We start from the raw sequence: 19,961 nt of genomic DNA, 5'->3' as shown, positions 1-19,961 counted from the left end.
TTGACTGAAACTTCATCAAAATCAGCCCAAAGGTAGTTGAAATATGTATAATATATATATATATATATACATATATAATATGGCCACTTCTGGTCAGAAATCGATTCAACATTATCAATGACCCAAAACAGGCCAAGCAGTTGCTGAAATATTTTCCATATAATTGATTATGCTAATTTTCCAAAATATGCAAGTTATCATCCGGCAGCTTCTAACTGTGTGTTCCAATACCCATACTACCATACTATTTAGTATGCAAGAAAAAAGATTTAGTATGTCCCTTCACATAGTATGTCAAATGTAGTATGCCAAAAATACCATAAGTTCCTACTACATCCGCTCGTATTTTGCAGTATGCAAGCCAGCATGCTTCTCTGACGTGCTGACGTGCTTACGGTAAGCGTATTGCCTCATTTCCGGTTGCCTGTCTTTCTGTGCTGCTGTGTTCTGTAGCTGCTCTAGCATATCCAGGGCAATATAGTCATATACTCTTCACTACAGCGGCTAATTACCCGCTACATTTATATCTACACTAGTTCTGCTTAAGCACTCACAACTCACTCCTTTTTAGAGACTTAACCACACATATTCAGCTCGGCTAACGCTAGCTGGGCTATCGTATCGTAGCATAACAGTAGCTTAGCAGTAGCTTAGCCGTTAGCGATGGCTTCTCCTCTCTCCTGCTCTCCTGTTCTCTCTCCTTCTCCTGCTCTCCCCTGCTCTGTGTGTCTTATGTTTAGTTATTCCTCTGCCTCCTTTAGAGCTAATGGTACATGTATTAGGTGTAGTGCATTCGCTGCATTGGAGGCGAGGGTTAGCGAGTTAGAAGCCCGGTTCTGCACTTTAGCTTTAGCTTCTTCTGTAGTTAGCCAGCCCCTAGCCGGTGCGGACCGGCCAAGCTTAGCTTCTGCTAGCCGTCCCCCGGCAACCCCCGAGCAGCCGGGAGGCTGGGTGACTGTCCGAAGGACGCATAGTCGTACCCTGAAGCCCACGGTTAACCACCAACCACTTCACGTTTCTAACAGATATTCCCCTCTCAGCGACACACCCGCTGAGAAACCAACTCTGGTTATCGGCAGCTCCATTTTGCGGAACGTGAAGTTAGCGAAGTCAGCTGCCATAGTTAATTGCATCCCTGGGGTCCAGAGCGGGCGACATTGAATCTGTTTTGAAACTGCTGGCTAAGGATAAACGTAAATACAGTAAGATTGTTATTCACGTCGGCGGTAATGACACCCGGTTACGTCGATCGGAGGTCACTAAAGTTAATGTCCAATCGGTGTGTGCATATGCAAAAACAATGTCGGACTCCGTAGTTTTCTCTGGTCCCCTCCCCAATTTGACCAGTGACGACATGTATAGCCGCATGAAGTCATTCCACAGCTGGCTGTCGTGGTGGTGTCCAGCAAACGATGTGGGCTTCATTGACAATTGGAACCCTTTCTGGGGAATTCCTGGTCTGATTAGGAGAGACGGCATTCATCCTACTTTGGATGGTGCTGCTCTCTTATCCAGAAATCTGACCAAGATTGTTGGTGGAACAAATCCATGACAAACCAGGGGTCATTCCAGGACGCAGAGCTGTAGTCTTACACACTTCTCTGCGCTTCCATTAGAGCAGTTACCCACCCATAGCTTAACCCCAAACCTAACTGAGACTGTGTCTGCCCCACCTAAATTAATTAAATCAAAAGTAAACAGAAGAGGAGTTAAACATAATAATCTAATAAAATCTAACACTAGCACTGCAATAAAGCAACAAAACAGGAGAATTAAATGTGGACTCTTAAATATCAAATCTCTGTCATCTAAAGCTCTACTAGTAAATGATTTAATATCAGATAATCACATTGATTTATTTTGTCTTACTGAAACCTGGCTGTGTCAGGAAGAATATGTCAGCCTAAACGAATCCACTCCCCCGAGTCATATTAATACTCACATTCCTCGAGACACCGGCCGAGGAGGTGGAGTTGCAGCCATCTTCGACTCAAGCCTATTAATAAACCCTAAAACTAAACTAAATTATAACTCATTTGAAAGCCTTGTTCTTAGTCTTTCACACCCAACCTGGAAAGCACTACAGCCAATTTTATTTGTTATAGTGTACCGCGCTCCAGGCCCATATTCTGAATTTCTATCTGAATTCTCAGAGTTTCTATCAAGCCTAGTCCTGAAAACAGATAAAGTCATTATAGTAGGTGATTTTAATATTCATGTGGACGTTGATAATGATAGCCTCAGTACTGCGTTTATCTCTTTATTAGATTCAATTGGTTTCTCGCAGAACGTGCATAAACCCACTCACCGCTTTAACCACACCCTCGACCTTGTTATGTCATATGGCGTTGAAATTGAACATTTAATTGTTTTTCCACAGAACTCTCTTTTATCAGACTATTATTTAATCACTTTTGAATTTTTATTACTAGACTATACACCATCAGATAAAAGTGTGTACACTAGATGTCTATCCGATAGTGTTGTAGCTAAATTTAAGGAAATGATTCCATCAGCATTAAATTCAATACCATGTCTCAATATAACAGAGGACTCGTATGTTAATTTTAGCCCTACCCAAATTGATCATCTTGTAGATAGTGCTACAGACTCACTGCGAGTCACACTTGATTCTGTTGCCCCTCTAAAAAAGAAGTTAGTAAAACAAAGGAAGTCAGCTCCATGGTATAACCCTCAAACACGCAAATTAAAGCAAGCATCGAGGAAACTGGAAAGGATATGGCGTTCCACCAAACAGGAAGAATCTCATTTAGTCTGGCAAGATAGTCTTAAAACATATAGGAAGGCTCTCTGTGATGCCAGAGCAGCCCATTACTCATCATTAATAGAGAAAAATAAGAACAACCCTAGGTTTCTATTCAGCACTGTAGCCAGGCTGACAGAGAGCCACAGCTCTATTGAGCCATGTATTCCTACAACCCTCAGTAGTAGTGACTTCATGAGTTTCTTTAATGATAAAATCATAACTATTAGAGACAAAATTAATCACCTCCTACCGTCAACTGGTACCAATTTATCCTCAAACTTAGGAACCTTAGAAACAGCTGTACAACCTGATATATATTTAGACTGCTTTTCTCCTATCGATCTCCACAAATTAACCTCACTGATCTCCTCATCTAAATCATCTACCTGTCTCCTAGACCCTATTCCAACTAGACTGCTTAAAGAAGTTTTACCTCTAGTTAGCACCTCTTTACTGGATATGATCAATGTGTCTTTACTAACAGGCTATGTACCACAGTCCTTTAAAGTAGCTGTAATTAAACCTCTTCTTAAAAAGCCCACTCTTGATCCAGAGGTCCTAGCCAACTATAGACCTATATCTAACCTTCCCTTTACCTCCAAAATACTCGAGAAAGTAGTTGCCAGTCAGCTGTGTGACTTTCTACAGAACAATCATTTATTCGAAGATTATCAGTCAGGATTTAGAGTGCACCATAGCACAGAGACAGCACTAGTGAAAATTACAAATGACCTTCTAATGGCATCGGACAAAGGACTTGTCTCTGTACTTGTCTTGCTAGATCTCAGTGCTGCTTTCGACACCATTGACCATGACATCCTATTACAAAGACTGGAACATTTAATTGGCATTAAAGGAACTGCACTAAGTTGGTTTAAGTCCTATTTATCAGATCGATCTCAGTTTGTACATGTCAACGTTGAGTCCTCCATGCACGCCAAAGTTAGTCACGGAGTTCCACAGGGTTCTGTACTTGGACCAATTCTATTTACCTTATATATGCTTCCCTTAGGCAATGTTATTAGAAAACACTCCATAAACTTTCATTGTTATGCAGATGATACCCAATTATATCTATCAATCAAGCCAGACGAAACAAACCAGTTAACTAAACTTCAAGCATGCCTTAAAGACATAAAAACCTGGATGACCTGCAATTTCCTGATGTTAAACTCAGACAAAACTGAAGTTATTGTACTAGGCCCTGAGCACCTCCGAAACAAATTATCTAATGATATAGTTACTTTAGATGGCATTGCCCTGGCCTCCAGCACCACCGTAAGGAATCTGGGAGTTGTCTTCGACCAGGATATGTCCTTTAACTCTCACATAAAACAAACCTCACGGACTGCCTTCTTTCATCTACGTAACATTGCGAAGATCAGGCACATCCTGTGTCAAAATGATGCAGAAAAATTAGTCCATGCATTTGTTACCTCTAGACTCGATTACTGCAATTCCTTATTATCAGGCTGCTCCAATAAGTCTCTTAAGACTCTCCAGTTGATCCAGAATGCTGCAGCACGTGTACTGACTAGAACTAGAAAAAGAGATCATATTACGCCTGTATTAGCTTCTCTGCACTGGCTGCCTGTAAAATCCAGAATAGATTTTAAAATCGTCCTCCTCACCTACAAAGCGCTAAACGGTCAGGCCCCATCATATCTTAAAGAGCTCATAGTACCCTACTACCCCACTAGAGCACTGCGCTCACAGAATGCAGGGTTACTTGAGGTTCCTAGAGTCTCCAAAAGTAGAATGGGAGCAAGAGCCTTCAGCTATCAAGCTCCTCTTCTCTGGAACCAGCTCCCAGTTTCAGTCCGGGAGGCAGACACCGTCTCTACATTTAAGAGTAGGCTAAAGACTTTCCTCTTTGATAACGCTTATACTTAAGCTGCTATAGGCATAGACTGCCGGGGGACTTCCTATGACACACTGTCATAAGGAACTTCCTATGACACACTGAGCTCCCCTCTCCTTATGTATATACTCATGTCCCATGTCCATGTTGTTACTAACTTCATTCCTTCCCGGGAGTCCTTGTGCCTCCTTGTCTCGCAGCTAACCGTGGAGCGGGGTCACACCTGGAGTGAGGTCATACCTGGAGCGGGATCACACCGGGAGCGAGGTTATACCTGGAGCATGGGTACACTTGGAGCAGGGTTTCACCTGGATCTTGGTGGTCTCCGGTATTGTGGCTGCATCTGCTGCCGCGTCGGTGCCTGCTTGACACCAACTGCTACCATCCCTAATTAACTACGTCTGTACGAGGGACTACCAATGCTAACGAGGGATTTCCAACACCTAGTGACAATGTGGCAGCCTGGAGAATAACACTTCTCAATCACTGCCAAAGACATCAAGAGCTCCCAGCAAGCATGCTGATGCTGCAGGAACCAACGCACGGGCATCGATCGCAGGGACGTCCCACACCAATACACATGGACGTACTGAGGAGAAATACTAGACAGTGCTGGCTTTCCGATAGTTGTATTATCACTCTTTCCATCCACCACTATTGGTTTTGTGTTATCAGTCCTACTTGTATTAGCTATTACAGCTGCTAGACTGCTATTGTGGCTGCTTCTCTATCTCTCTCTCTCTATCTATCTGTCTCTCTCTCTCTCTCTCTCTCTCTCTCTCACTCTCTCTCTATCTATCTATCCCCCCAGCCGGTCTCGGCAGATGGCCGCCCGCCCTGCGCCCGGTTCTGCTCCAGGTTTCTTCCCAGTAATCGGGGAGTTTTTCCTGGCCACAGTGCGCTTGGTGGATCCTGTTGGGTCTCTAAACTATGGTGTACGGTCATAGACCTGCTCTATATATAAAACGTCTTGAGATAACTTCTGTTGTGATTTGACGCTATACAAAAATAAATTGATTTGATTTGATTTGATTTGATTCTCTGACTATTCTGACCCACAATCCTCTGCACAGCGGGTATATGAGCAAGAGGGTCAAAGTTCAAGGGGCAATGTCATGACGAAGTAGTGTGTCCCAATTGTATGCATACTGCATGTTGTACATACTTTTTAAGGGTAGCTGTAGTACGTACTAAAAGTAAAAAGAAAAAGTATGTGATTTGGAACATGCCTATACATATATAATAAAATTTTGAGGTACTCAACATTTCCGGGTTCAGAATGGAGCTCTGTAGTCTGGCAAATAGACTTTTAAGCTAACCTAACAATATAAATCATGGATTAACAGATGGTATCAACAACGTATCAAGTATTACATGCATTGTATATTGTATAATAAAAGAGGCAGTTGATGAAGAAATATTCAGAACATTTACTTAAGTAAAAGTAGTAATACCACAGTGTAGTAATACTCTGTTACAAGTAAAAGTCCTGCATTCAAAATGTACTCTTACTTGAGTAAAAGTACAAAAGTGTTAGCATCAAAATATACTTAAAGTACCAATAATAAAAGTACTCATCATGCAGAATGATTATTGTTAGAGTAATATGTATTATATTATTGGATTATGATTATTGATGCATTACTGTATGCATTACATTACTATTGCAGCTGGTTATGGAGTGGCATATTAACTGTTGGGTATCTACAATAATGTATCATAATATATGACTTGATTTCAGATTATTAGAGGGACTGTTTTGTAACTTTTTACACGTATAAATCTACCGGGTCGGTGTCCCATGCGCGCTCCCTCGCATATACGCGCTCGCATATACGCGCTTGCGTGTGGCTACGCTGTTCAGACTCCAACACAAACTGCAGTGAAACACCAAAACCTCTTGGTTGTATCTAGTGAAGCCCGTCTGTTAAACAGTGTTGGCCGCGGTCAGAGGACGCGGGGGAGACCGTAGCTTTGGTCTCCAGGGCCGGAGTCTCTGCTGTACTCTGCTCCTCTGCCTGCCTTCACTCACACACCGCGTGCGTTCTCGCTCCACTTCACAACCATGCGCGCACACTCCACACTGCAGCAGAGTTAGTTTAGCTCTGAGAATATCTAGTGAATGTTCAGTGGACGTTTGTGCAGAAATAACTGCTGCAGCTCCTCCAGACCAACAGAGGTTTCCCGTGTCTTGTGAAGTGACGGGGCTCCGCAGAGAGAAACGTTATCGTCTGACCGGGTGCCAGTGTCTCTCTCCGGCCGCGGTCGGAGACGATAACGTTTCTTTTCCTGCTTCAGCCCCGGAGGCTGAGGCAGGAAAAGCCAACACTAGGATCAGCATTGATTCATGGAGAGACCTTCGTCTGGTCAGCTAACATTACTGCCAAGCAGCTGAAATATAGAGTGATATTGTGCTTTTAGCTGACGTGTGTCGCCTCACTGTGTTGAGCGATGCTCGTTCATGTCTATGTAGGGCCAGCGAGCGTGAGCCCGACGCTGACTTTCGTTGACTTAACGGCCACAGGTGCCACTGTTAACAAGCATTTCTGATTCTTACAAACAGTCCCTTTAATACAAAATATGAATCTGATAAGTAACTAAAGCTGTCAAATGTGGTGCGGTAAAAAGTAAAATCTCTCCCTTTGAGATGTAAAGGAGAAGTATAAAGTAGCACATAATGGAAATACTCAAGTAAAGTACAAGCACCCCAAACATTTACTAAAGTACAGTACTTAGTTAACGTTACATTCCATCACTGAAAAGAGGTTTCTCACCAGTGTGATGTGGAAATGCATAAAATGTGCGTGTGAATTGTCCGCATGACGACTAAAGTTCTGCATATTGCGCAACTTCCGGTGCCAATTATTATTAATTTTCCATTTTAGAAATAGCATCGTGTCCACTTCACACAAGAAAAAAAACCTGTCCAGACAGAGAATGTCTTAGGGGCTAACGTTAAAGTTAATACATAAACTAACAGGACCCCAAATGTGATGCTAACGCTAACGTTAGCAAGTGCATATGAGCTACATTACCATCTTCTTTGTGTCCCAGCTGCTGGACAACCTCAAGCCATATATTGTCCTTTATTTGGTAGCAGTGTTTGTCCTACATTATTGGGTGTTGAGAAGGGGACCGCCTGTTGTTATTCTGGAATATCAATAGTTCGAGAAATATCCCCTTGGAAAGAAAAAGCCTGTTTGTGTGAAAGTCCGTTAACCAGAAAACAAACGTCCATCGTTTCGAAGAAACAAACTCTCCATGCAACAAACAGAAGCACGTGGCTAATTATTATGCAGAATGACAGAGATCAGTCAAAGGATTTCATTGGTCAAACTCCGCAGGCGAAAATCCGCTGAAATCGAGGTCCGTCCCATTATTTCCCCCCGCTCAATTCTACACGAATATTGGTTCCAGTACATGTAGGGGTGAGGAGGGAATGAGAGGGTGGATGAGTTGGCAAAGAGGGCTTTAAAAAAACTAAATATAGAAATGCAAGTTAGTATCTGTAAAGCTGATGTCAAATGTCTGATCTGGGGAAAAAACAACAACCAAGTGTGTCAAGAAAGGCGGGACAAAGAGGAAAAAGGGAGGCATCTATATCAAATTCAAAAGTGTCAAAGATACTATAGGTAGGGGGGGACAGGAGAGAAGAAACTGTGCTGGCGAGGTTAAGGTTGGGACACTGTGCACTAAACAAAACAATGACAGTGATAGGGAAACAGCAGACAGGCCTGTGTGATGGAAGAGGAGTCAATAGAGCACGTAGTTTGGAGTTGTAAGGAATATGAGACACCGAGATGAGGAATAATCTGAGGGAATTAGCGGTGCAGGAATTCACATTAAAGGGTTACTGATCAGGTGAGAGAGCACAGGTTTGGTTTCTTATAGGACACAGGGTTTTATTAGAGGATATGATATGTAACAAATTGTCCGCAGGGGTGCGCAAGCATTCATGAATCCTCAACATCAGTTTTTATAAATTTTCATGCAAATATTTCGGACGAAAATCTGAGTTTTGTGTGAAACTGCCTTAAAGCTGAAAGTGCCAAGTTATGCTGTCGCCCTTTGCAATAAATGGTCTCTAAAGTGGTGTTTGAACAGCATCAAAGATGGCACTTATAGCAGTTAGATTTGACACATTAACATTAAATCTTAGTTAAATGAACTAGGGATGGGGTGGTGGATGGAGCTGCTGCAGCAAAAAGTGTTAGCATGAGCATATCAGCATGCATCAGGCTGTAATGGCCACGCTTTACACCTGCATGTTTAGGATTGGCTGCAGCTAGTCAGCTGACTACCACACAGCTGGTCAACTAGACAGTGATTGTAAAGCATGAATGAAAACAGCTGAGGCAAGCACAACTTCACTGCTCTGTCAGCACGATGCTCCATTGGTGATTTGGTGTTGTCAGCTGGACTCAACGTGTCCACATGGTTAGTGAAACGTACTTCATCCTAACACTCAATATGGCAGCCATAAAGCTATATAAAAAATGACTGATGACACGTCACATTATGTGTCAGAAAAGATTCAGGAGAACACACTAACAACCAACATTATCCAAATACAATATTTACACACACACACATGACATAACTGTCAAGTTTATTGCTAGATATTTGATCTGAACAGCTTGTCCATTAGCAGTCCCAAAGCAGCTCTTTGTCTCTGAATCTCTTATCTTCCTTTCTTTTATTTATTGTTCCACTGTGTGAAGACGTGTGGTTCACAAAACTTTTGCACAGTTGAAAGAAACCACTCGACTTTGACAGACATTGCTCAATGCTCCAAGAAAAAAATAAAGAGTGCCAGAACAATAGTGGCACATAGAAAATAAGTTTAACCAAAAATTAAGCACCAATCTTAGTGTTTGAACAGATATGGGTATCATATTACGTGTTAGATTAGAGCCACATGTGAAAAATGCATTTGAGTTCTCAGAATTCTGAGAATTGTGTGATATTCTATTAAGGTTACAGATAAAAAATAATTACAGCTACAGCTTTATGATCACATCTTTCATACATATTAAGGCCCTTTCCACTGATGCCTCCAATAGTGCATTATTTGATTGCTAAAATATGAAACAGATTTTGGGAGTGATAGCAGATGAGAGCAGAATCATCCCAGTTGTGTCTTTAACAGAGAAAAAAAACACTTTCAAATACTATCAGTGTTATTCAACGCGTTCCAGATGTTTAGTGTTGTATTATCCCTTTTGTGTTTATTCACTTTCCTCTCAAAAAAACTCTTCTCAGTTGGTGATTTCAGAAATTTCTTGCCACACTACTTCAACCTCCAGAAAACTTTTGTTGTTTTCATCTTTTGTCTGTAGTGTGATTTGGGGGTATATACCAATGATAACACAGTAAGAGCCAGACAGCTTTCTGGTCTATTAAAGCTACACTTCACAGAGGAATTGGGATCTCTGCCGCTAAAGTTAAACCTGACTCTTGTGCAATTCTGGCACTGATGGAAAAGGAAGGATGTAGTGGATCATCGAACTAAACTACAGCTTCAGAAAGAGCCATGTGTCGTTCTCAAATGGATGAATTAACAGAAACAGAGTGCTCATTGCTAATGTACAATATGTAGAAGATGAAAATCCTTCAACTTCAGCTCAGCTTAGGGTATACAGTATTCATGGCGGTGCACTCTTTTATCTCAATCTTCCCTGTGAAGATTCAATGTGGTTCTAAAGGAGTTGCAGTGATTATGAGCACAAAACAAGGTGTAAGACACTATGATGACCACACTAGTAGCCACACTCTGAACCACAGGACTTGGTTCGATCTTATTTAGCTCGTCGAGCGTGGACCGTCTCCAGTTGGTTTTTGGTCTCCCTGGCTTCCTCTTTCCTTGTGGGTTGTAGTCCAGAGCTTGTCTTGTTATGTTTGTTTCTTGTTTTCTGAGTGTATGCCCGCTCCATCTCCACTTTCTCCTTTTGATTTCTTTGTTGATTCGCTCCTGGTTTGTCTGTTTCCACAGGTCTGTATTTGTCATTTTTCTGGGCCACCATATACTCAGTATGTATCAGAGGCAGTTGTTAGTGAACACTTGCAGTTTGTTGGTGATCGTGTTTGTGGTTTTCCAGGTTTCACAGCCATAAAGAATGACATATTTTACATTTGAGTTGAAAATTCAGATTTTTGTGTTTTTGGAGCGCTGGGAAGAGAGCCATACAGGTCGGAGTGTTCTGAAGGCATGTCTTGCTTTGCTGATGCGTAGCTCCACATCCTTATCTCCTCCTCGGTCTGTGCTGATGTTGCTTCCCAGGTAGACAAACTCTGCCACATTTTCTAGGGTTGCTCCTTGATATTTATTGATTGGTGAAATTTAGTGTTGATCCTCATGACCTTGATCTTTCCAACGTTGATCATGAGGCCTAGCTGTTTGCTGTGTTCATGTAATTTGTTTGCCTTCTGTTGCATTTGTGTTTGTGTTCCTGAGATCAGTGCCAAGTCATCTGCAAAATCGAGGTCTTCCAATAGTGTGAAGGGAGTCCACTGTAACCCCGTCCTTTGGCCATCCATTGACTTTTTCATGGTCCAATCGATGGCAACAAGAAAGAGCAGGGGGGACAGAAGACAGCCTTATCGTACTCCTGTTTTTATGTGGAGGGTGTCTGAGAGCTGCCATTTGAAGTGACTTTGCCCGTGAATCCATCGTACATGTATTTGAGTAGATTGACCAGTTTTATGGGTATTCCATAACGTCGGAGGACCTTCCAAAGGATGTTTCTGTCTAGGCTGTCGAAGGCTTTTTCAAAGTCAACAAAGATGATGAACAGTAATGACTGCCATTCGATGCACTGCTCGACAATTATTCTGAGTGATCGATGTGATCACAGAGATGATCAATAGCAGGACTTTGGCTGACGTGCTGACGTGCTTACGGTAAGCGTATTGCCTCATTTCCGGTTGCCTGTCTTTCTGTGTGCTGCTGTGTTCTGTAGCTGCTCTAGCACATCCAGGGCAATATAGTTATATACTCTTCATTACAGCGGATAATTACCCGCTACATTTATATCTACACTAGTTCTGCTTAAGCACTCACAACTCGCTCCTCTTTAGAGACTTAACCACACATATTCAGCTCGGCTAACGCTAGCTGGGCTATCGTATCGTAGCATAACAGTAGCTTAGCAGTAGCTTAGCCGTTAGCGATGGCTTCTCCTCTCTCCTGCTCTCCTGTTCTCTCTCCTTCTCTTGCTCTCTCCTGTTCTCTCTCCTTCTCCTGCTCTCTCCTGCTCTCCTGTTCTCTCTCTCTCTCCTGCTCTCCCCTGCTCTGTGTGTCTCATGTTTAGTTATTCCTCTGCCTCCTTTAGAGCTAATGGTACATGTATTAGGTGTAGTGCACTCGCTGCATTGGAGGCGAGGGTTAGCGAGTTAGAAGCCCGGTTCTGCACTTTAGCTTTAGCTTCTTCTGTAGTTAGCCAGCCCCTAGCCGGTGCAGACCGGCCAAGCTTAGCTTCTGCTAGCCGTCCCCCGGCAACCCCCGAGCAGCCGGGAGGCTGGGTGACTGTCCGAAGGACGCATAGTCGTACCCTGAAGCCCACGGTTAACCACCAACCACTTCACGTTTCTAACAGATATTCCCCTCTCAGCGACACACCCGCTGAGAAACCAACTCTGGTTATCGGCAGCTCCATTTTGCGGAACGTGAAGTTAGCGAAGTCAGCTGCCATAGTTAATTGCATCCCGGGGGCCAGAGCGGGCGACATTGAATCCGTTTTGAAACTGCTGGCTAAGGATAAACGTAAATACAGTAAGATTGTTATTCACGTCGGCGGTAATGACACCCGGTTACGTCGATCGGAGGTCACTAAAGTTAATGTCCAATCGGTGTGTGCATATGCAAAAACAATGTCGGACTCCGTAGTTTTCTCTGGTCCCCTCCCCAATTTGACCAGTGACGACATGTATAGCCGCATGAAGTCATTCCACAGCTGGCTGTCGTGGTGGTGTCCAGCAAACGATGTGGGCTTCATTGACAATTGGAACCCTTTCTGGGGAATTCCTGGTCTGATTAGGAGAGACGGCATTCATCCTACTTTGGATGGTGCGGCTCTCTTATCCAGAAATCTGACCAAGATTGTTGGTGGAACAAATCCATGACAAACCAGGGGTCATTCCAGGACGCAGAGCTGTAGTCTTACACACTTCTCTGCGCTTCCATTAGAGCAGTTACCCACCCATAGCTTAACCCCAAACCTAACTGAGACTGTGTCTGCCCCACCTAAATTAATTAAATCAAAAGTAAACAGAAGAGGAGTTAAACATAATAATCTAATAAAATCTAACACTAGCACTGCAATAAAGCAACAAAACAGGAGAATTAAATGTGAACTCTTAAATATCAGATCTCTGTCATCTAAAGCTCTACTAGTAAATGATTTAATATCAGATAATCACATTGATTTATTTTGTCTTACTGAAACCTGGCTGTGTCAGGAAGAATATGTCAGCCTAAACGAATCCACTCCCCCGAGTCATATTAATACTCACATTCCTCGAGACACCGGCCGAGGAGGTGGCGTTGCAGCCATCTTCGACTCAAGCCTATTAATAAACCCTAAAACTAAACTAAATTATAACTCATTTGAAAGCCTTGTTCTTAGTCTTTCACACCCAACCTGGAAAGCACTACAGCCAATTTTATTTGTTATAGTGTACCGCGCTCCAGGCCCATATTCTGAATTTCTATCTGAATTCTCAGAGTTTCTATCAAGCTTAGTCCTGAAAACAGATAAAGCCATTATAGTAGGTGATTTTAATATTCATGTGGACGTTGATAATGATAGCCTCAGTACTGCGTTTATCTCTTTATTAGATTCAATTGGTTTCTCGCAGAACGTGCATAAACCCACTCACCGCTTTAACCACACCCTCGACCTTGTTATGTCATATGGCGTTGAAATTGAACATTTAATTGTTTTTCCACAGAACTCTCTTTTATCAGACCATTATTTAATCACTTTTGAATTCTTATTACTAGACTATACACCATCAGATAAAAGTGTGTACACTAGATGTCTATCCGATAGTGTTGTAGCTAAATTTAAGGAAGCGATTCCATCAGCATTAAATTCAATACCATGTCTCAATATAACAGAGGACTCGTATGTTAATTTTAGCCCTACCCAAATTGATCATCTTGTAGATAGTGCTACAGACTCACTGCGAGTCACACTTGATTCTGTTGCCCCTCTAAAAAAGATGTTAGTAAAACAAAGGAAGTCAGCTCCATGGTATAACCCTCAAACACGCAAATTAAAGCAAGCATCGAGGAAACTGGAAAGGATATGGCGTTCCACCAAACAGGAAGAATCTCATTTAGTCTGGCAAGATAGTCTTAAAACATATAGGAAGGCTCTCTGTGATGCCAGAGCAGCCCATTACTCATCATTAATAGAGAAAAATAAGAACAACCCTAGGTTTCTATTCAGCACTGTAGCCAGGCTGACAGAGAGCCACAGCTCTATTGAGCCATGTATTCCTACAACCCTCAGTAGTAGTGACTTCATGAGTTTCTTTAATGATAAAATCATAACTATTAGAGACAAAATTAATCACCTCCTACCGTCAACTGGTACCAATTTATCCTCAAACTTAGGAACCTTAGAAACAGCTGTACAACCTAATATATATTTAGACTGCTTTTCTCCTATCGATCTCCACAAATTAACCTCACTGATCTCCTCATCTAAATCATCTACCTGTCTCCTAGACCCCATCCCAACTAAACTGCTTAAAGAAGTTTTACCTCTAGTTAGCACCTCTTTACTGGATATGATCAATGTGTCTTTACTAACAGGCTATGTACCACAGTCCTTTAAAGTAGCTGTAATTAAACCTCTTCTTAAAAAGCCCACTCTTGATCCAGAGGTCCTAGCCAACTATAGACCTATATCTAACCTTCCCTTTACCTCCAAAATACTCGAAAAAGTATTTGCCAGTCAGCTGTGTGACTTTCTACAGAACAATCATTTATTCGAAGATTATCAGTCAGGATTTAGAGTGCACCATAGCACAGAGACAGCACTAGTGAAAATTACAAATGACCTTCTAATGGCATCGGACAAAGGACTTGTCTCTGTACTTGTCTTGCTAGATCTCAGTGCTGCTTTCGACACCATTGACCATGACATGCTATTACAAAGACTGGAACATTTAATTGGCATTAAAGGAACTGCACTAAGTTGGTTTAAGTCCTATTTATCAGATCGATCTCAGTTTGTACATGTCAACGATGAGTCCTCCATGCACGCCAAAGTTAGTCACGGAGTTCCACAGGGTTCTGTACTTGGACCAATTCTATTTACCTTATATATGCTTCCCTTAGGCAATGTTATTAGAAAACACTCCATAAACTTTCATTGTTATGCAGATGATACCCAATTATATCTATCAATCAAGCCAGACGAAATAAACCAGTTAACTAAACTTCAAGCATGCCTTAAGGACATAAAAACCTGGATGACCTGCAATTTCCTGATGTTAAACTCAGACAAAACTGAAGTTATTGTACTAGGCCCTGAGCACCTCCGAAACAAATTATCTAATGATATAGTTACTTTAGATGGCATTGCCCTGGCCTCCAGCACCACCGTAAGGAACCTGGGAGTTGTCTTCGACCAGGATATGTCCTTTAACTCTCACATAAAACAAACCTCACGGACTGCCTTCTTTCATCTACGTAACATTGCGAAGATCAGGCACATCCTGTGTCAAAATGATGCAGAAAAATTAGTCCATGCATTTGTTACCTCTAGACTCGATTACTGCAATTCCTTATTATCAGGCTGCTCCAATAAGTCTCTTAAGACTCTCCAGTTGATCCAGAATTCTGCAGCACGTGTACTGACTAGAACTAGAAAAAGAGATCATATTACGCCTGTATTAGCTTCTCTGCACTGGCTGCCTGTAAAATCCAGAATAGATTTTAAAATCGTCCTCCTCACCTACAAAGCGCTAAACGGTCAGGCCCCATCATATCTTAAAGAGCTCATAGTACCCTACTACCCCACTAGAGCACTGCGCTCACAGAATGCAGGGTTACTTGAGGTTCCTAGAGTCTCCAAAAGTAGAATGGGAGCAAGAGCCTTCAGCTATCAAGCTCCTCTTCTCTGGAACCAGCTCCCAGTTTCAGTCCGGGAGGCAGACACCGTCTACATTTAAGAGTAGGCTAAAGACTTTCCTCTTTGATAACGCTTATACTTAAGCTGCTATAGGCATAGACTGCCGGGGTACTTCCTATGACACACTGTCATAAGGAACTTCCTATGACACACTGAGCTCCCCTCTCCTTATGTATATACTCATGTCCCATGTCCATGTTGTTACTAACTTCATTCCTTCCCGGGAGTCCTTGTGCCTCCTTGTCTCGCAGCTAACCGTGGAGCGGGGTCACACCTGGAGCGAGGTTATACCTGGAGCATGGGTACACTTGGAGCAGGGTTTCACCTGGATCTTGGTGGTCTCCGGTATTGTGGCTGCATCTGCTGCCTGCTTGACACCAACTGCTACCATCCCTAATTAACTACGTCTGTACGAGGGACTACCAATGCTAACGAGGGATTTCCAACACCTAGTGACAATGTGGCAGCCTGGAGAATAACACTTCTCAATCACTGCCAAAGACATCAAGAGCTCCCAGCAAGCATGCTGATGCTGCAGGAACCAACGCACGGGCATCGATCGCAGGGACGTCCCACACCAATACACATGGACGTACTGAGGAGAGATACTGGACAGTGCTGGCTTTCCGATAGTTGTATTATCACTCTTTCCATCCACCACTATTGGTTTTGTGTTATCAGTCCTACTTGTATTAGCTATTACAGCTGCTAGACTGCTATTGTGGCTGCTTCTCTATCTCTCTCTCTCTATCTATCTGTCTCTCTCTCTCTCTCTCTCTCTCACTCTCTCTCTATCTATCTATCCCCCCAGCCGGTCTCGGCAGATGGCCGCCCGCCCTGCGCCCGGTTCTGCTCCAGGTTTCTTCCCAGTAATCGGGGAGTTTTTCCTGGCCACAGTGCGCTTGGTGGATCCTGTTGGGTCTCTAAACTATGGTGTACGGTCATAGACCTGCTCTATATATAAAGCGTCTTGAGATAACTTCTGTTGTGATTTGACGCTATACAAAAATAAATTGATTTGATTTGATTTGATTTGATCTGTACAGGAGTTGTTCTTCCGGGAACCATTTAGTCAGATAGACCATAAAGAAGAGGATGCTTTAGGGCGGGGCTACCTTGGGATTGACAGGTTGCTACCACGGCGTTGTCCGGTCTGGGAGTTGTCCGTGTTTTTGTCGTAGAACTTTAACCCTTTCACAGTGTGTTTTCACTTCATTTAAGTTAATTGTAACATTTTGGTCACCTAAAAACGTCTTATTCAGCTATCTTACTTAGCTCCACCCTCTCGTGTCACTTCTGGTTAAAAAACAAAAACAAGATGGCGACGGCCAAAATCCCGAACTTGAGGCTTCAAAACGTCAGTCCATAAACCAATGTGTGACGTCATGGTGACTACGTCCACTTCTTATACCGTCTTTGGATGGGCAATGTTTTCGAGTTAGATTAGTAGTACAGGCTGGTGCTGCTCAGTTTCTTCTGCTAGTGCTACAGTTTAGTTCTGTTATGTTGACGTCTTTCATGGGCCAGAATTATTGTCAGAAGTAATTTTTGTTACGATTTTTTGCCTTTTGTAAATAAAAAGAAAAATATTTTTCAAAAAACACCTGTGTCTCTCTGGTCCACCAGCTCGGTCCATGACAGACACAGCCAGTAAGTCTACCTTTCGACTGCCAATCACCTGCCAGCAAAACTACATTTCCTCCAGACCTCAGTGGCACACTGGCATCAGCAGTCAAAGTTGTAAAATGCTTTAAAGGTCACTTCACCAACAAACGTCTTTTCACAGAATGGTGTGAGGATGAAATATATGAAACATTTCCACTCCACACGGTCTTCTTCTAGTGAGAATCTGTGTTTCAGGGTCTGCAAAACAAGACGTGATTTCCTTTCTAAACAACTCAACCAGTGCATTGGAAAAATGAGAAAATAGCATTTCTATTGTGCAGACTTGACCTATTTAAAGGATGTTAAAGCTTCTCTAATGCATAGAGGATGTGGTCAATTAAAGTGCGCAGTACAGTACCTTCCTTCTACAATTCTACAATTTAATTTAGCAGACGCTTTCTTCCAAAGCGACGTACATCTAAGAGTTCATACAACACAAGCAAGGATCTAGATAGGAGGGAACAACATGAGGAAATACCAACAACAGCTTCTCAATGGCTATGTCTGAATACTCCACTCAAGCATCAAGTTAGTTTTGCCTTCTCCCCATGGATTAGCATTTCACAAACTCATAAATGGCTCAATAAAGCCACAGAACATGTGTTTGCTTCCATGCGTAACAAACATGTGTAGCATCGATAATATTTGCAAGTACATAACCACTCAAGAGTTCAGGAAGCTAAGCAGTTGCAGGCTTCTGGCTCAGGCTTGATGCAATGCAAAGTTGCAACTGAGGCATTTGGTTGCTTGTTAGAGTACAGAAGATGAGAGACGATCTTCAGCAATTCCCAAAAGTGCTTTAGTTGTCAGTTTACTGTTGCTGAAGAATATGAATGGATGGATTTCTTCACCGCACGCGTTGAGGTTGCTGAATTCCTCATGAGCTTCAGGCAGACTATTTGTTTGGGATTGTCAAGGGATCTAGTATTGCACCACTATACCACACCATATACACTTTAAAGGTTCTTCTCCGATTCAGCACAACATACCTGAGTATCTCATTCATGAAACACACTGGTGGTCAACAACATCAAACTTTACTCTCAAACTCAAGCCCTGCTGTTTTTTGACGAAACATTAACACTCCAACGGATTGAACATATTTCTGTTACCTTATAGACTTAATTAAGAGAACAAAAATAACATGCGTGCTTCAGCGTGTAGCACTGCCAACAAGTTCCATTCAAATAAACAATATGTGGACACCTCTGTCCACATACTTTTGGTATGGGGCTGTTTTTCATGGTTTGGACTAGGCTAGGGAACTCTTAGTACTGTAGTAAACAATTATTTTAAACAGTAGTGTGTTTTGGCAGCAGTGTGGGGAATGCTTTACAGCACAATTCTGCCCGTGTACGAGCGAGCACCATAAAGAAATGATTTTCCCAGTTTGGTGAAGAAGAACTTTACAGGCCTGCGCAGAGCCCCGACCTCAACCCCATCCAACACCTTCAGGATGACTGTAAGCCGGGCATTATCGCCCAACATCAGTGGCTAACCTCGCCAATGCTGCTGTGGCTGAATGGGAGCAAATCCCTGCTGCAAGGTTCCAACATCTTGTTTGAGATAGTGAGAACATATTCCCAGCAGAGTTGAGGCTGTTACAAGGTTCATGTATTTGTAATTTTACAAAACAGGGTTGCACAATGAAATGTAAGTTGTGGCCCCTCCATGTTACGTGTGTACATAGAACATAATATGCAAATGTCTAATTTAGAATAGAATAAAATGAAAAATGAAAATAAAATTATGTTATTTATTAAAATGTAATACAATTACAGTTACTATATTTTCTTTCTATACATAGATACCTAGAGATACTTTATTTCAGACTGGTTTTATAACAGCAGATTAATACCAATAGTTTTAGAATGACATGTTCATCATTCACGTCAGATGTTGACATACTTTGCAGCATGTGGTGTATCAGATCAGAAGTCCAAAACTATTTCCTTCATCAAATGAAGTTTGTGTTGATAAAGGGTTGGTTATTTTAAATTGTGCTTTCTGAGTTGGACTATTTTATATGAAAAACTGCTGTTATTGGTATAATTGGACAGCATTCCTCCAGTTTGACCATCTTTTTGAGGAAAAATTGCAGAAATGAATTGTGATTATTGCACTCTTTTAGATGTGGTTTTTAGACATAGTATCTGTCAGCTGTTAATCATGTCTCAAATGGATCTTTATGAAGTTATTTAATGTTGTACTGCAGATTTGTATTTGTTATGTACTTGGATTGTAATATCTATATTGCTGGCTGTCTGTTTGAATTGATTTGGTAGCAAATGAGTTTCCCCATTGGATATTAATAAAGCTTTCTAATCTAATATCTGTGAATTATTGTGACTGCACAATTGCAAATTCCTTGTTGGACTGATATGTTGAATGGAGACGTACGTTGGAGGGCCTGATGGGTGGAAGTTACTGCATGAATGTTATAAAGGGTTTATTGCGCTGAATCACTCCCTTCATTTTGTTATAGTGCCCAATAGTCTCTTGTTTCTTTTGGACCAAATCCTCG

General features: G+C 42.1%; 2 protein-coding genes and 1 pseudogene across 3 annotated transcripts in view; 2 read left to right on the top strand and 1 right to left on the bottom strand.

Moving 5' to 3' along the window:
- grin2da (glutamate receptor, ionotropic, N-methyl D-aspartate 2D, a) overlaps positions 1 to 19,961 on the bottom strand; it is a 317,340-nt gene that overhangs the window by 188,287 nt on the left and 109,092 nt on the right. The gene's annotated exons all lie outside the window — the stretch shown is intronic.
- LOC141754795 (uncharacterized) lies at positions 441 to 2,417 on the top strand (annotated as a pseudogene).
- LOC141754072 (uncharacterized) lies at positions 11,506 to 13,623 on the top strand. The gene has a single exon (XM_074612893.1). It carries the CDS (start codon positions 11,931 to 11,933, stop codon positions 12,747 to 12,749), a length of 819 nt encoding a protein of 272 aa, XP_074468994.1. The 5' UTR covers positions 11,506 to 11,930; the 3' UTR covers positions 12,750 to 13,623.

The sequence above is a fragment of the Sebastes fasciatus genome, chromosome 17, assembly GCF_043250625.1.
Source record: "Sebastes fasciatus isolate fSebFas1 chromosome 17, fSebFas1.pri, whole genome shotgun sequence".
Classification (NCBI taxonomy): Eukaryota; Metazoa; Chordata; class Actinopteri; order Perciformes; family Sebastidae; genus Sebastes; species Sebastes fasciatus.
This window is presented reverse-complemented; position numbering and strand designations above follow the sequence as displayed.